Source organism: Apodemus sylvaticus, chromosome 22, assembly GCF_947179515.1.
Source record: "Apodemus sylvaticus chromosome 22, mApoSyl1.1, whole genome shotgun sequence".
In the NCBI taxonomy this organism is placed as follows: domain Eukaryota; kingdom Metazoa; phylum Chordata; class Mammalia; order Rodentia; family Muridae; genus Apodemus; species Apodemus sylvaticus.
The window spans coordinates 7,296,148-7,311,699 of NC_067493.1; the positions used below are offsets into that span (position 1 = coordinate 7,296,148).

Consider the following 15,552-nt stretch of genomic DNA (forward strand, 5'->3'; position numbering starts at 1 on the left):
TATTTTTATCCAGATTCTTGATTTCCTAATGTGTGGATCAAAGAAATGTCCAGTCAGGACATTTATTGATCAGCTAAAATTGATTTCCTCTCAACTCCTTGCTAATACCAATTTCAGTCAAAGCAGGGAAGCTTTTCCCATTTTTGCAACCCTTTTTGTACTGTGACTAACCCTGCTTCACAGCTGGTATTAGAAATTAATTCTTGCACAGTCACCTCTTCATTTTAAGCCCCAAGAAAAGCCAGAGAGGTTGGAAGAAACCCACTTGGTGTTTTATTATTGCTTTTTCACAGTCAATAAAACATCTGGAAGAGTTGCAGGACACACTTTCCAGCACTGAGCAACAGAGAAATGATGGGCTGCTTAAAGCAATTCTCAATTACATAAAAAGAGGAAGCCTTGGCTACAGGCAACATTTCTGTTTACAGAAATAAATAATCAGTAGGACTTGAAAAAACATGAAGAAGAGCTATCTCAGTCTACATACATGAGGACCTTATGGAAAGACATGCTGGATAAGGCTAGCCCTCCATACAATAGTCTCTCTCTGTGTGTGTGATCAAGTATTACATTTATGAAGACAAAGAAAAAATATGTTGACTATCATCTAACATTTCCCTACTATTAAAGTTTCAATGTAGCAATTTGTCTTTGCACTTCGGTACAAAATTTGAATCTGGTCTAACTAAAATAACATAACATTTTGGGACAAAGATACACCCTAGCAACACTGCACTAGACGCCAAGATGGAGAAGACCTCCACAACCACCATAATCTTCCCCCTGGTGCTATGGTAGACAGGGAGGAAGGTGATCCAGACACTGCAGAACACCAGCATGCTGAAAGTTAAGAACTTGGCTTCATTGAATCTGTCAGGAAGGTTCCTAGCCAGGAAAGCCAAAGAGAAGCTCCCCAGAGCCAAGGAACCCAAGTATCCCAGGACAACATGGAAGGCAATGACTGAGCCTTTGTTGCAAATAATGACAATCTTTCCATGTTCAGATTGTATATCTCTGTCAATAAAGGGAGGAGATGTTACCAACCAGATGCCACAGAGAAAAAGTTGGATCAGGGTACAAATGGGAATGACCAAGTTAGGTGCCCCTGATGTCAACATCCCTCTCATCCTTCTTCCGGGAGTAGTGAGCTTGAAAGCCATGACTACAGTTATCGTTTTTGCCAAAACTGTAGAAACAGCCACTGTGAAAAATACTCCAAATGTGGTCTGCTGCAGGATGCAGGTGGCCTTGTTGGGATGTCCAATGAAGAGCAATGAGCAGAGAAAACAGAAGACTAGGGAGATGAGCAAGATGTAGCTGAGAATGCAGTTATTGGACTTCACAATAGGAGTATCCTTGTACTTCACGAAAGTGACTAGTACTAGAATTGTGATGGCTGAGAAGGACAGGGCCATGGAACCTAGAGCTATTCCCAAAGGATCTTCATAAGCCAGAAATGTCACAGCTCTTTGGAGACAGTGGGTTTGCTCTAAGTTGGCATACTTATCATCTGGACACCTCACACACTGTTGCATATCTGCTGGTGAAAAACAATAAAACCTAATACGATATCATAATTACTTATTTAATAATTATGTATTTGTATTATTCAGAGGATATATCAATAAATAATTTGGTACTGAGCATCTCATCCATTCCTTCTTCCTGCAGGGACCAATGACATAAGATTGCTGTCTATTAACCTGTATTTTGCGGTGAAACAAAACACCACGATAAGGAGTGGAACAGAAAAATAGTATGCAATAAACAAAAAAGAATAAAAATATGATAAATAATAATATGATATGAGATTTTTAAATTCTTCAAACTATGTATTCACTGTCCCCACACAAATGTAGTGTGCCGATATAGTTATTGAATTTTTTGTATTTTGTTTGTTTTTTGGGTTGTACCATTTGTCTGTATCTCCATAAAGGAAGCAGAACATACAGTTTCTCATGCAAGTATTGTCTGCCTGAAGGAATATTTTCGTTCTTGAACCTCTGTGCCTAACAGTTTATCTTTAAAACTGGTATACATGAATGCCCTACTAAATGTATTCTGCATACTATAAAATCAGGAAGCAGCATATTGTGAGAGAAATGCATTGTTTGTAGAAGATAGTGCAAGTTATTTGCTCGACCCAAAAAAAGTTGACATTATTTTACGGATTAAGTTTTGAAACATGGAGATTTTAGAAATTCAGTTTCCATGTATGCCATATCATAGTTATAGTTTGGAAAGAGAAGGATTCAAATTCAGCATTTCTTTCTGCATGCAAGCATGTACCTGTTTCATTGGAAACCTCATTTTCTGGGCACTGAACACAGTCAAAGCAGCAGTCTGCTGTTTCTTTCTGATGAATTTTCCTAAATCCAGGAGTACATGGCAAACTACACAAGGAGGAGGGAACCTGAGACAATATATAAATATTATATAATATGTGTTTGAGAGAAAGCATGTGTGTGTGTTTGTGTGTGTGTAGTTCATTTAAACATATATATATATATATATATATATATATATATATATATATATCGGATATTAACGGATATGGCTATAAATATTCCTCTGTTTACCAGTATTTATTACCAATTTCAGGCATATTATTATTTTGTATTTCCCTGCAGTACACCAAATGTCACACAATATTTTCTACATTATGTAATACTGTATATATAACTTTCAGGTTGCAGCAATTTAAAACTTTAACTTGCTACACTGATACATCCAAAAGGAATGCTTACATGACATCAATTTTTTCTCATGATGTATAAATAAAAAAATCAGAATACTGATATTCATGAAGAAAGTATGATAAATCAAGAAAGAATCATTTGATTAATATGAGCAAAATATTTTACATAAGATTGTCCTAAATTTTTTGAAGTTTAAAATAATATCTTGGATATCCTATTCCTTCATTCCTATTCCTACCCCTTCCCTTGCATTTATGAGACTCCTGCTTCATCACTCTAACAAAACGCTATTCTGGGATATTAAACTTGCACACGAACAAGAGGCTCCCTTCCCACTGATGCCAGATAAGGCAATCCCCCACAGAAGAGGAAACACCATAGGATAACATGTGAAATGTGAGTACATAAAATAACCAATAAAAATATATATAAATAAAAAATGAAACCTTGAATCTGGAGAAAGATTTCTGTTAATTCATACATATTATATTTAATTAGGCAATACATATGTTGTTATATAATTTCTAAATTCCATGGTATACACATAATTTCAAAATTATCATTTTATAAATACACACACACATATTATATATATGATAAGTATATTCCTGTAGAGAATATACATATGGGTGCAACTGAACATGGAATACATAGGCTTTTGATGCTTATGATGAGATTTATATAGAGTTCAGAGTTACCATATTTTGTAGCTTGTAACTGAGCATGGTCTCTTGCAAGTGTAGTAATTGGTCTTAACCACAGAGATATTATTTCAGTGCCTTACCTCATATTTAAAAATATAGATATCTTGAAAACAAGTAAAATTTGTGGTATACATACTGAAGTTCCTCCTGTGGCCCACTCCACATCTTCAGATATATGAAGTTGTTGCATCTGTGGAAAGCAAGGTAAATAGCTTCCTATTTTTACTTTTAATCCAAAGCCTTGTGGAAAATTCCAAATGATGAAAATGTCATATGCTGAACACTGATTTTCCCTATCGTTCATGTTCACCAGTTCTCCAGCAGGGTTAGTAAATACCCTGGTCTTCAGCACGGAAGATACCTAAATGAGATCCATCATTAGATGCTTACCTATGCATATCAATAAAGTGAAGGCAAAATTGATAATTTTGCCTAATTTCTTAATGACTTTCACAAAAGACAGCTGCATTGAAGTAATCCCGTGTAGCAAAATACAATATAACTTATTGATAACTGAAAATTTATATACTTTATATTAATGTTCAATGGTAAAATGTACACAAAAATGATTGCATATAACAAGTAACATGGTGTGTGTGAGTGTGTGTTTGTATATTTATACTTGTCAAAAATACATTTTTAAAATGTAGCCATGAATGAGTATATAAAGAGGAATGCTGAATGTGTGTGAAAATAAAGAATGGCTGTTGGTCTTTCATGTATAGACAGTAAACATATATGAGATAAATAGAAACTTAATAAAATGTACAATCTAATTCATTAGTGGTTTTGTAAATCATTGTTAATTTAAATGAGTAACTATTAGTTACAGCACATGTAGTGATTCTTGAGAAATTACTCTTTAGAATAATATTCTAGTCTGGGCATCACTTAAAGCTTTTTGTTTGTTTGTTTGTTTGTTTTGCAGGTTATTTTTGTTTGTTTTTTGTTGTTGTTGTTCTTTTTTTGTCGAGACAGGGTTTCTCTGTGTAGCCCTGGCTGTCCTGGAACTCACTCTGTAGACCAGGCTGGCCTCAAACTCAGAAATCCACCTGCCTCTGCCTCCCAAGTGCCTCCCAGGCATGCACCACCACAATCCAGTACTGAAAGCTTTTATTATCAAACCGTTGGGTCCTATTTTAAGTTTTGTACTCATTGGGTGAAATGTTGAGACATGTTTTAACAAAACTCACTGATATCATAAAAAATATTGTGTCCTATTAAATGCTTTCCTTGTGTATGGTATTCATGCATGTAAAAGATAAATTAGGGAATTTTGTACTGTAGAAATCTTTCCCCTGAGAGAATAATCTATAACAAATGTGCATGAGTTTCTCTGGATACATTTAAAAGATCATATTGATGCACCTAAGCATAATGAAATGTAAGAAACTTCACCTGATGACAGTCTCTAAATATTCCTTTATGTTCTGCTGGTATTTGAGACTCTACTTGTTGAAGAATTAGTTCATGAAAGGTGTGGGCCAAAGTGTAAACAGCATTATATAAATTGTAACCTTCTTCACTCAGGGCCATGTCATATTTTTGCAGTGCTGACCATTCCAATGTGTTGTTGAATTTAAAATCTTCCATTTTATTTCTGTTCTTAGAGATTGAACAATTAAAATAATTCCACCCCAGTATGGACTCAGAAATGTTTACTGGGTATTTGTCAGTGTCCATAGTTTGCATAAAATATCTAAATTTAGGCATCTCACCTCTGTGGTGTGCAAAAATGAAAGTCCCATGGAAGAAATCAAGGCTGAAATCCTTTTTATTTGTGACAACATCCCATTGCGAAGTTGTGATCCAGATTCTCTGAGCTCCTAAATATCCCCATATTTTAAAGCTGACTTCTAATGTGGAGTTCATTTCACCATAAATGATAACAACCTTTGCTGAAGATGTCATAATTTGTTTATCATATATCGTAGACTTTGTCATGTATATCTGCATGGTTTCTGGGATCACATTCACAAAAGCTAAACAGATCCCATGCCTTTGCATTTCTTCTCTTAAGTCTGAGAGAAACTGAATGCCCTGGTCATTATCTGAGACGACCAGTCCTATCCAAGTCCATCTAAAATGAAGCAGCAAGGAGACCATGCCATGGGACAAATATGTGTCCTTGGTGGCTACCTGATAGACATAGGGAAACTGGTCATGGTCACTTAGGTTAGGATTAAATGGACCAAAGAAAACCTAGAGTGTTTAGAAGAAAGGATAAAACATCCACATGAGGAATATTTTTATTAGACTGTTTGGAGTTATATACAAGTAATGTTGCTCATCTTTCTTAACTCCTAATAAGAATAGTATGAACATACTCTAAATATCCTGTATTATTGTTTTTACATTCTTGACTATTTCTTACAAGTCTGAATTTCCTAGAACACAGTCTTGCCTGTTTATCCAGTACATATATAATCTGATTATTTAACTCCTTAACATATATATTGATATGTACATACAGTGATATATAGTGATATAAAAGTACAGTTTATATATATACAATATATATACAATATTATATATTAATATATATATATACAATATAATATAATATATACAATATATTATATATTGTATATTACAATGTAATATATATACAATGTGTATGTATGGGTTGTGTGTGTGTGTGTGTGTGTGTGTGTGTGTGTGTGTGAGAGAGAGAGAGAGAGAGAGAGAGAGAGAGAGAGAGAGAGAGAAAGAGAGAGAGAGAGTAGTAGCACACTCATAAATGCATGCCATAAAACTTTTCTTGTTGACACATGTAAAGGGAATTTAATGTTGTTGATTCATTCAGTGTCACACATTCTTACCTGTGGTGACAGAGAAAGAAATGCCAGTTTGGCAGATGTTTTCCATGATGGCCCAATAATGTGTACTGCACAAATTATATATTTTCTACAGATATAATTAGTAAAATACTCCCCATTGTTTTGTTGTTCATATGCTCTATCAAGAAGTCCCAATGTGTCTTGAATTAGACCAACACTGATGCTAAACATCAAAGACATATTGGGCAAAAGATAAGGATTCTCGTTGATCTCATCAGTAGCAAAAAACATTACCAGAAAAAACTCGTAACAACTTGCTGGTATTCTAAAACAAGGCATAGTGATGATTAAGGGAGATATTTGAAACTTAAAATTGCATTTACAGTAAAGTTTATACTATGAGACATGCTAAATTCCTAAATAACTGTCTTGAAATAAGCCTCATGAATGAGGGATCTTTAAAGCTGAATACAATTTAAGAATTTATAGCCATAGGGCACTATGATATGATAGGTATATTTTTGTATTATTGTACTTTGATAAGTAGTTTGTTCTATTTCTCCATGTCATCCTTTAACTAGATTACTGTCCTATTGATTAAGACATTATAAAATAATCTTAGATATGTAATTCAATGGATACATTTTAAAAAATGATTTTCTTAAACCACAAAGAAAATATCTAACATATTTTACTTATTTTGTTATAAAAGACCATTTTATACATCAAACATCTTAATAACAGTGTGTATTTTGAGAAGCAAATAATACTTCAAAAACAGTGTTTAACATTTATATTTCTATAATTACATACACTGAAAATAGCAGTCATTTGTACTTAATAATATCCATTCCTGAGTATACTTTATGTAATGGTGAGAAGTAAATTATTTCAAAACACACAATATTATTTAGAAATTAAGCATAGCAAAAGAGCATAAAATGTTAAAAACTGAACTAATAGCAAATACATTGTCACTTTCTCAAAAATTGACCACATACTTGGACAAACTTCAGTAGATACAAGGACAATGAATTAATCCCATGTATTCTATGGGACTGCCTCAGACTAAAGCTGATATTCAATAACAACAAAAAGAGCAAAAATCTCACATACACGTGGAAGACAACAAATTATCTTCTCAATAATGAATTGGTCAGAGAAAAAATAAAGAAATTAAAGATTTTTTTTTAATTCAATGAAAATAAAGGCACAGCCTATCCAAATTATGGAACACAAAGGAAACAATGCTGAAAGAAAGTCTCATAGCTCTGAGTGCCTCCGTAAAGAAAGTAAAGAGATCATATGCTATCAGCTTAGCAACTCATCTGAAAGCTCTGGATCAAAAAAAAAAAATCAAATGTAACCAAAAAGAGAAGACAGCAGGAAATAATCAAGCTCAGAGATGAAATCAACCAAGTAGAATGAAAAATAACTATATAAAAAAATGAAGCTAGGATCTGGTTCTCTGAGAAAAATCAACAAGATACATAAACAATCAGACTAACCACAGGGCCCCAAGACAGGATCTAAATTAACGGAATCAGGAGTAAAAAGGGAGATATAACAACAGAAACTGAGAAAATAAAAAAAAAATCAGATTCTACTACAAATGTCTATATTCAACAAAATGGAAAAAATTGATAAAATTAATTCATTTTATAGACATATATCAGGTACCAAAGTTAAATCAGTACCAGGTAAAATACCAAAAGTGTCCCACAGCTCCCAAAGGATTAGAAGCCTCCCATTCACAAAAAGCAAAGGGCCAGAAGGTTTCATTGCAGAACTCTATCAGACCTTCAAAGATGATCTATTACCAAAACTTTTCATACAATTCCATAAAATAGAAACAGAAGGAGCACTAACACTTTTTATAAAACCACAATTACACTGATACCTAAATTACAAAATGATGTAACAAGGTAAGAAATCTATTGACCAATTTCCCTAACAAATACGTATACAAAATTATGCAATAATATTCCCTCAAACCAAATCTAATAACACTTCAAAAGAATTATCCAAAAGGAACAAGTAGGCCTAATAACAGGGATACAGGGATGGATCAATATGGGAATCTATCAAAATGATTCACAATATAAACAAACTCAAAAAAATCTTGATCATCTTATTGGATGCTGAAAAAAAACTTTTGACAAAATTCAATACCCCTTCATGTAAAAGTCTTCGAGAGATGAGAAATTCAAGGCACATACCCAAACATAGTAAAAGCAATATACAGCAAATGAGTAGCCAACATCAAAATAAATGGAAACTTGGAACAACCCCACTAAAGTCAGGGACTAAATAAAACTGCCCACTCTCTCCCTCTCTATTCAATATAATACATGAATTTCTAGCTACAGCCATTAGACAACCAAAGGAGGTGAAAGGGATAAATGTTAGGAAGGCAGTAGTCAGCCTATCACTATTTGTAGATTATATGATAATATACTTAAGTGACCCCAATAATTCCACCAGAGAACTCTTAAGGTGATAAACAACTTCAGTGAAGTGTCTGGATATAAAATTTACTCAAACAAATCATTAGCCTTCCTCTACCCAGATGATAAACATGCTGATAAAAAAATTAGGGAAACAACATCCTTCACAATAGTCACAAATTATATATATATATACCATATATATATATATATATATATATATATATATATATATATATATATATATACACATATACATATATAATATGTATATAGTATGTACATATATGTATATATACCTTAGTGAGACTCTGACCAAGCAAGTGAATGATACAATAATTTCAAGACTCTAAAAAAGAAATCAAAGAACACCTTAAAGTTGGAAAGTCTCCCTTACTCATGGATTGGCAGGATTAATATAGTAAAATTTGCCATCGTGCTGTAAGCAATGTAAAGATTTGATGTTATTGCCATCAAAATTCCTACTTAATTCATCACAGTGTTAGAAAGGGAATTTGCAAATTCATCTGGAATAACAAAAACCAAGGATAGAGAAAATAATTCTTAACAATAACAGAACATCTGGGGGAATCACCGTCTGTAATTTCACATTGTATTACAGAGCAGTACTGATAAAATCTGAATGATATGGGTAAAGACACAGGTAGATTGTTTAAAGGAACGGTATTGAAGTCACAGAAATGAACACATACAACTATAGTCATTTGATCTTTGATAAAGAAGTTAAAATCACCCAGTTGGAAAAAGACAGCATTTTCAAGATATGGTGCTTGTTCAATCGTCAGTCATTATGTATAATAATGCAAATCGATTCACTCTTATCTCCCTGTAAAAAACCCAAGTATAAGTGAATCAAGAACTTACAGGTAACATCAGTTGCACTGAATCCAATGGAAGAGATAATGGGGAAGACCCTTGAAAACATAGACACAGGGGAAATTTTTCTGAACATAAAATCAATGGTTTATGTTCTAAGATCACGAAAAGACAAATGGGACTTCATAAAACTGCAAAGCTTCTGTAATGCAGAGGACACTAATAATAGAACAAAACAGCAGCCAGCAGAGTTGGAAAAAAATCATTACCAATCGTACATGAGATTGAGGGTTAATATCCAATACTTACAAAAAAACTCAAGAAGTTAAACTCCAGAGAATCAAATTACCTATTAAAATTGGGTACAGAGCTAAATTAATAATTCTTAATGATGGAATATCAAACAGCCTAGAAGCATCTAAAAAATTCAACATCTTTAGTTATTAGTGAAATTGAAATCAAATCATCCATCAGATTCAACACCAGTTTGAATGGCTAAGATCATAAACTCAGGGGACAGCAGATACAGGGGAGGAGGTGGAGAAAGAAGAACACTGCCCCATTGCTGGTGGTATAACCATATAACTGCAAGCTGGTATAACCACTCTAGAAATCAGTATGGCTGTTCTTCTGAAAATTGGACATAGTACTACCTGAGGATACAGCTATACCACTCCTGGGCATGCTCCTAAAAGAAGCTTCAACATATAATAAGGACACATACTTCACTAACTTTATAGCAGCCTTATTTATTTATTTATTGTGTTTTTTGTTTGTTTGTTTGTTTTTGAGATAGGGAGTCTCTGTATAGCTCTGCCTATCCTGGAACTCACTTTGTAGACCAGGCTGGCCTCAAACTCAGAAATACACCTGCTTCTGCCTCCCAAGTGGTGGGATTAAAGGCATGCACCACGACTGCCCAGCAGCCACCTTATTTATAATAGCCAAAGCTGGAAAGAATCCAGATGTCCCTCAACACAGGAATGGATAGAGGAATGGCACTATATATGTATCAAAAACAATGACATCATGAAATTCGCAGGGAAATGGGTGGAACTAGAAAATATCATCCTGAGTGAGGTAACCCAGTGACAAAAGTACACACATGGTATTCACTCACTTATAAGCGGATATTAGACCAATAGCTCAGAATACCCAAGATACAATTCACAGACAAAATGATGCTCCAAGAGAAGGTAAACCAAAGTGTGGATGCATCTTCAGTTCTTTCTAAAAGAGGGAAGAAAATACTCATGAGAGGTAAAGTGTAGATAATAGAGTGAAAGAAAGGCCATTCAGAATCTGCCCAACCTCAGTATCCATTCCATATAGGGTCACCAAACCCAGACACTATTGTGGATGCCAAGAAGTGCTTACTGACTGGAACCTGATATAACTGTCTCCTGAGAGGCTCTGCCAGAGCCTGAGAAACACAGAGCTAAATGCTTAAAGACAAGTATTGGATTGAACATGGGTTCCCCATCGGAAGAGTTAGAGAAAGGACTGAAGGAGCTGAAGGGTTTGCAACACCATAGGAAGAACAACAATAACAACCAACCAGACCTCTCAGAGCTCCCAGGTACTAAGCAACCAAACAAAGAGTACACATGGAGGGAACCATGGCTCTGATTGCATGTGAAGCAGAGGATGGCATTTTAGGGCATCAATGAGAAGAGAGGCCCTTGGCTCTGTGAAGGCCTGATACTTCAGTGTAAAGCCAGGGCAGTGAGGTCGCTATGGATGGTTGTCAGAAAAATTACCTTCATAAAAACAGGGGTGGAAGAATGAGATTGGGAGTTTCTGGAGGGAAAAGAGGAAAAGTTACCATTTGAAACTCAAATAAAGTAAATATTCAATAAAAGAAAAGTATATATATATGTATTCAAAAGTTCTTATGAAATAACACCTGGCATTGTGAGAGTATTTTTAAAATGCATATTATACCTGTGTATACTGCCTAACAATCACTATACTTAAAAATGATAATCTGTGATCTGGGTTACAAGGAAAGATATTATTTTATCAATAAGAATATGTTACACATTTTTAAACAATTAAATTGAGAAGGTAAATGTTATAAAAATTCTAAGTTCACGTACAGTGAGAAAAACTATCAATAAAATTTCCATGATGTTTGTAGAACAATATTTTAATATTATCAAATATTAATATGCATACAATAGAATAATGATTTTAAAATATATTTTATTTATATTCTTTATCCAGTTCAAACTATACAAAATGGTGTAATACATCACATACCCAGATTTTTAATCTTTGAACTCTTTCATGCATTAATTTAATGTTAATTTTTACTGTGTTGTTACTATCTCAATTTCTTAAAATCCTATCGGATTTCTCTTAAAGCCTCAGTGTTCCTCATTCTTTGCAATCTTTTAAATGATGTCTGAGCACAGTGATATTCTCTCCATAAGAAATTTGATCATCTGCCCCAACACAGTTAGCAGTTTATCTGTTATTATTTGTTACTACCTCTCTTCCAGAGTAAACACACAAAACATGCTCTTTTGATGAAATTTGCATTGTAATTGAGTCTTTGGAGCAAAGTTTTTATTTCTAAACCTGAAAAGTGTATTGGTACAGTTTGCATACTTGTAACGTTAAACCATATTATGGCTTATAAAACTGTCACTAAAGAAAATTTCCACTATTTTTCCAATGAGATGCAGAAAATCAAGAATCCATAAGAAATGAAATTCATACTCACCTAACACAAAAGAATAATAATGTAAAGCACTCTCAGTATCAACCTGTAGAGTACATTCGGGCTACAAATTGGAAAACATATCCTTTAAATCCCAAAGTCATGAAAATGTAAGAGTAAGAGATATGATGAGCCTCAGAGACAGAAAAACACAGGAAATCTTGATTCATGATAGAAAGAAATACCAAGCACATTGATTATCTAAAAGATGAGTTGTTTCAACACACATTCCCTTAATATCTGCAGGCACAAACAGCAACATCTCATATTTAAGATCTCAGACATTGAGGACAGCTTCTTCTAAAAAATGAAGTACATTTATTTTCCTAGATTTTCTCTAATGCTATATCCATTCACTAGTTAACAGAAAAATTGACCATCTGATCCTGACAGTAAGCCTAATTTGTGTCTGGGTATTTGTGTAATTGGACCAAAGTTTATTCCGGTAACAGACTATGAATCCTGTCAGTCTTTTCCCACATTCAGCTTCAAATCCAGAATTTCAGGAGATGCTCATTTAAGGACTATTATATAAATCATATGACATATATATTCACAAGTATTTATTTAATGTTATACTTGTTATCATACATAGTAAACCAACACATACAAATATTTCAATGAATGAATATATGCCTAGCTGTTGGAGACCCAAATTTGATAACAATTTTATGAAGGCATTTAGATGCATGGTCATACAAGAATCACTGGCAGGCAATTGAATATAGGTAGGGACGCAGTCTCTTTACCTTGAACTCTTGAAAAAGGTAGGAATTGTGAATTCATGGTAGATGAAGAGACATCGTTCAATATATGATATCAACAAAAACTCAACAGAGCGAATCAATAATCATTTTCTAGCATTGAGAACTGGAGCCTAATATATTAAAGCTAAACTAAACTGTGATACATTTGAAACTATTAAAATAGTGATTGGTGTAATAATTAAGTTTCAGCATTATAAAAATTACAAGAGTTAGAACAGGACAGAAACCCACAGTTTGTGTACACAGCTAAATATTTTCAATTTATGACATTGATGCAGGAATAAAGTTAATGACTTACCTAAAATAAATCATATTATTGTACAAATTGTCTTCAATAGGTCCCTCATGTGTCCAAAGGTAGAAACCACGATCATTTCTCAAATCTACATCATTATCTTCATTGTTCTTTATCCTCCAAAAGCAAATGGGTTCTGTCAAACAGCACAAGATGAGAGAAAAGCTCAGGAGGAAAATTGAAATAGAGGAACCACACAGCTTCTTCATGTCTGCTAGGCTCTCTGATGGAGCAGTTGTGAAATCTGTTTCTTATGCAGTCAAACATCACACAGACATTTACAACTAAGCGTCTGTTTTAAGGCTACTACTGTCTGCCAATCCACTTAAATATATTCACTGTTCCTTTCCATTCATCCTATGTCATGCTCCCTGGATGCATTGATAAAAATTCTGGCCTCAAGCTCTACATCTGAGGTCTGAAAACTTTTTATCAAAACATTTCTGAAAACATGTTTTGGAGATCATGCTCTCCATCCTCAGGTGCCATGATGTCATTCATATTTCTGAAAACATGTTTTGGAGATCATTTTCTCCATCCTCAGGTGCCATGATTTCATTGGTATACCTAATTCCCAAGTACAAACTTTTCTTGGGCAGCTTGGACCAGAATATTTGCCAACAGCCATATGGAAAAACACAATAGATTTCAACAGAACTTCCATAGACAAGAGTTTAGAAGGTCATAAAAGTTCGTTATCATTCACACTGTGAGAAGAATCATGGGGCATTGTGTCTTCTACTGTCTAGGGTAGGGAAGCACAGTCTCACAGGACACACTGAATCAGGAGTTGAACATTTTCTCTGTTGTTCATATTCTATTGTATGCTAGGTATATTTACAAAATATCTTCAAACGTACTGTGATTCCTGTCATCTGGAGAACATGTTATTATGCAAAATTCAAAATGCCTCGATTATAAAGATTGAACACCTATCCTGTCCAATATCAGTACCTGTGCAGATATTCACTGAGATATTATTCTGATCTCTTGGCTGATAATCAGTCCCTGGCAGTCAATGACATTTGATACAACATTGCTGATTGCTGATTCAGAAGAATTTCATACATTTTATTCAAAGGAATGAAATAATTTAGGTTTCATTTATGAGAGAGAATTTTATTGCTAATATTAGTATATAAATTATATTTTCCATTCATGTCTAGTTGATTTTTCTTCTGAAACAGTCCTGTCTTCAGTGACATTGCAACAACACACATGTATGTCTGTTGTGCTAATTTATGTAACTTGGTTAGGCTACAATTAGTGACACTGATCGAGCATTGAATTTAATTTTGTAATTAAACTAAATTTTGTAATTTTGAACTACCTTATATTGTTCCTCAAAATATACACACTGAGTGCAGTAGACTCTTTTTTCTTCTTCTTTTTTAAATGTATTCTTAATCTATTTTTACAGTCCATTTTTATCACCCTCATGTTCCATCCTCTGACTGTTCCATATTCCACACCTCCCCTGTGATAACCCATTGCCATAGGATTTTAATTTTAGAAGATTCAATCCTTTCTTGTTTGCTTGTTTTGATTTTTGAGACTAAGTTTTTCTGTGTAGCCCTAGCTGTCTTGAGTCTACGTCTGACTAACAGGTTGGCCTTGAGATCAGAGATCCAACTGTCTCTGCTTTTATCCCCAATCTACTTCTTTCCTATGGGTGCTAAGACTAAAGTCTTGCACCACCAGACTGGGTAGAATATTCTTTCCTTAGGCAATGCAAATTGATGCTAGTATTGTGAGTTGAACACCCAATATTTCACAGTGTAATGCTTGGGAGGGTATAATTAACTAACTGGAGACTTCTCTATATCAGAAAGTCAAGGACTTGCCCTTAGCATTCCATTGATAACCTGAAGGTTCTGAAGGAGTACGGTTTCAGTTTTGTCAAAAATACAGCAGATTCTAAAAAGCATGGACTGCCAAATGCACGGGATTTGCCAACCATGAGTACAAGATCTTCCACATTTCAGCCACTTTCTTTCTGTGGAGACCCAAAGCACAGCATTGATGATGGCTGGATTGTTGATTGGGATCTATACCCATTTTACTATGTATTTGAGAGCTTGGGCAATCTGAGATAAAGCAGCAGATTGAATTGTGCCATGAAGGGCTCAGATGTCTTCCAGACTGAGAGTCAGAGTGAACCACAAGTGTCCTCAAGAGATGTGCACAACAACAAAGACAAAGGTATAAAGGAGCCAGACCATCCCTCACCAAGCTTGCTCAGGGACAAAGGCCTGGAGCTTGAGACCTGGGATGGTGGTTGCTGCACTGACCAGGATC

General features: G+C 34.4%; 2 protein-coding genes across 4 annotated transcripts in view; both read right to left on the reverse strand.

The window, feature by feature from the left end:
- Positions 1-15,552, reverse strand: part of LOC127673250 (zinc finger protein 420-like) — a gene marked incomplete at both ends in the record, with an annotated part of 115,798 nt that overhangs the window by 83,126 nt on the left and 17,120 nt on the right. The gene's annotated exons all lie outside the window — the stretch shown is intronic.
- LOC127672322 (vomeronasal type-2 receptor 116-like) lies at positions 633-13,463 on the reverse strand. 3 transcript variants are annotated; one of them, XM_052167415.1, is made up of 6 exons: positions 13,258-13,463; positions 6,226-6,508; positions 4,802-5,605; positions 3,540-3,764; positions 2,290-2,413; positions 633-1,537 (listed from the first exon to the last, which is right to left on the reverse strand). In XM_052167415.1, the coding sequence occupies exons 1-6, from the start codon at positions 13,461-13,463 to the stop codon at positions 633-635; spliced, it is 2,547 nt and encodes an 848-aa protein (XP_052023375.1). The 3 variants fall into 3 exon arrangements, with proteins under 3 accessions (XP_052023375.1, XP_052023374.1, XP_052023376.1); XM_052167414.1 differs by having other exon boundaries at positions 633-1,540; XM_052167416.1 differs by lacking the exon at positions 2,290-2,413 and having other exon boundaries at positions 3,536-3,764.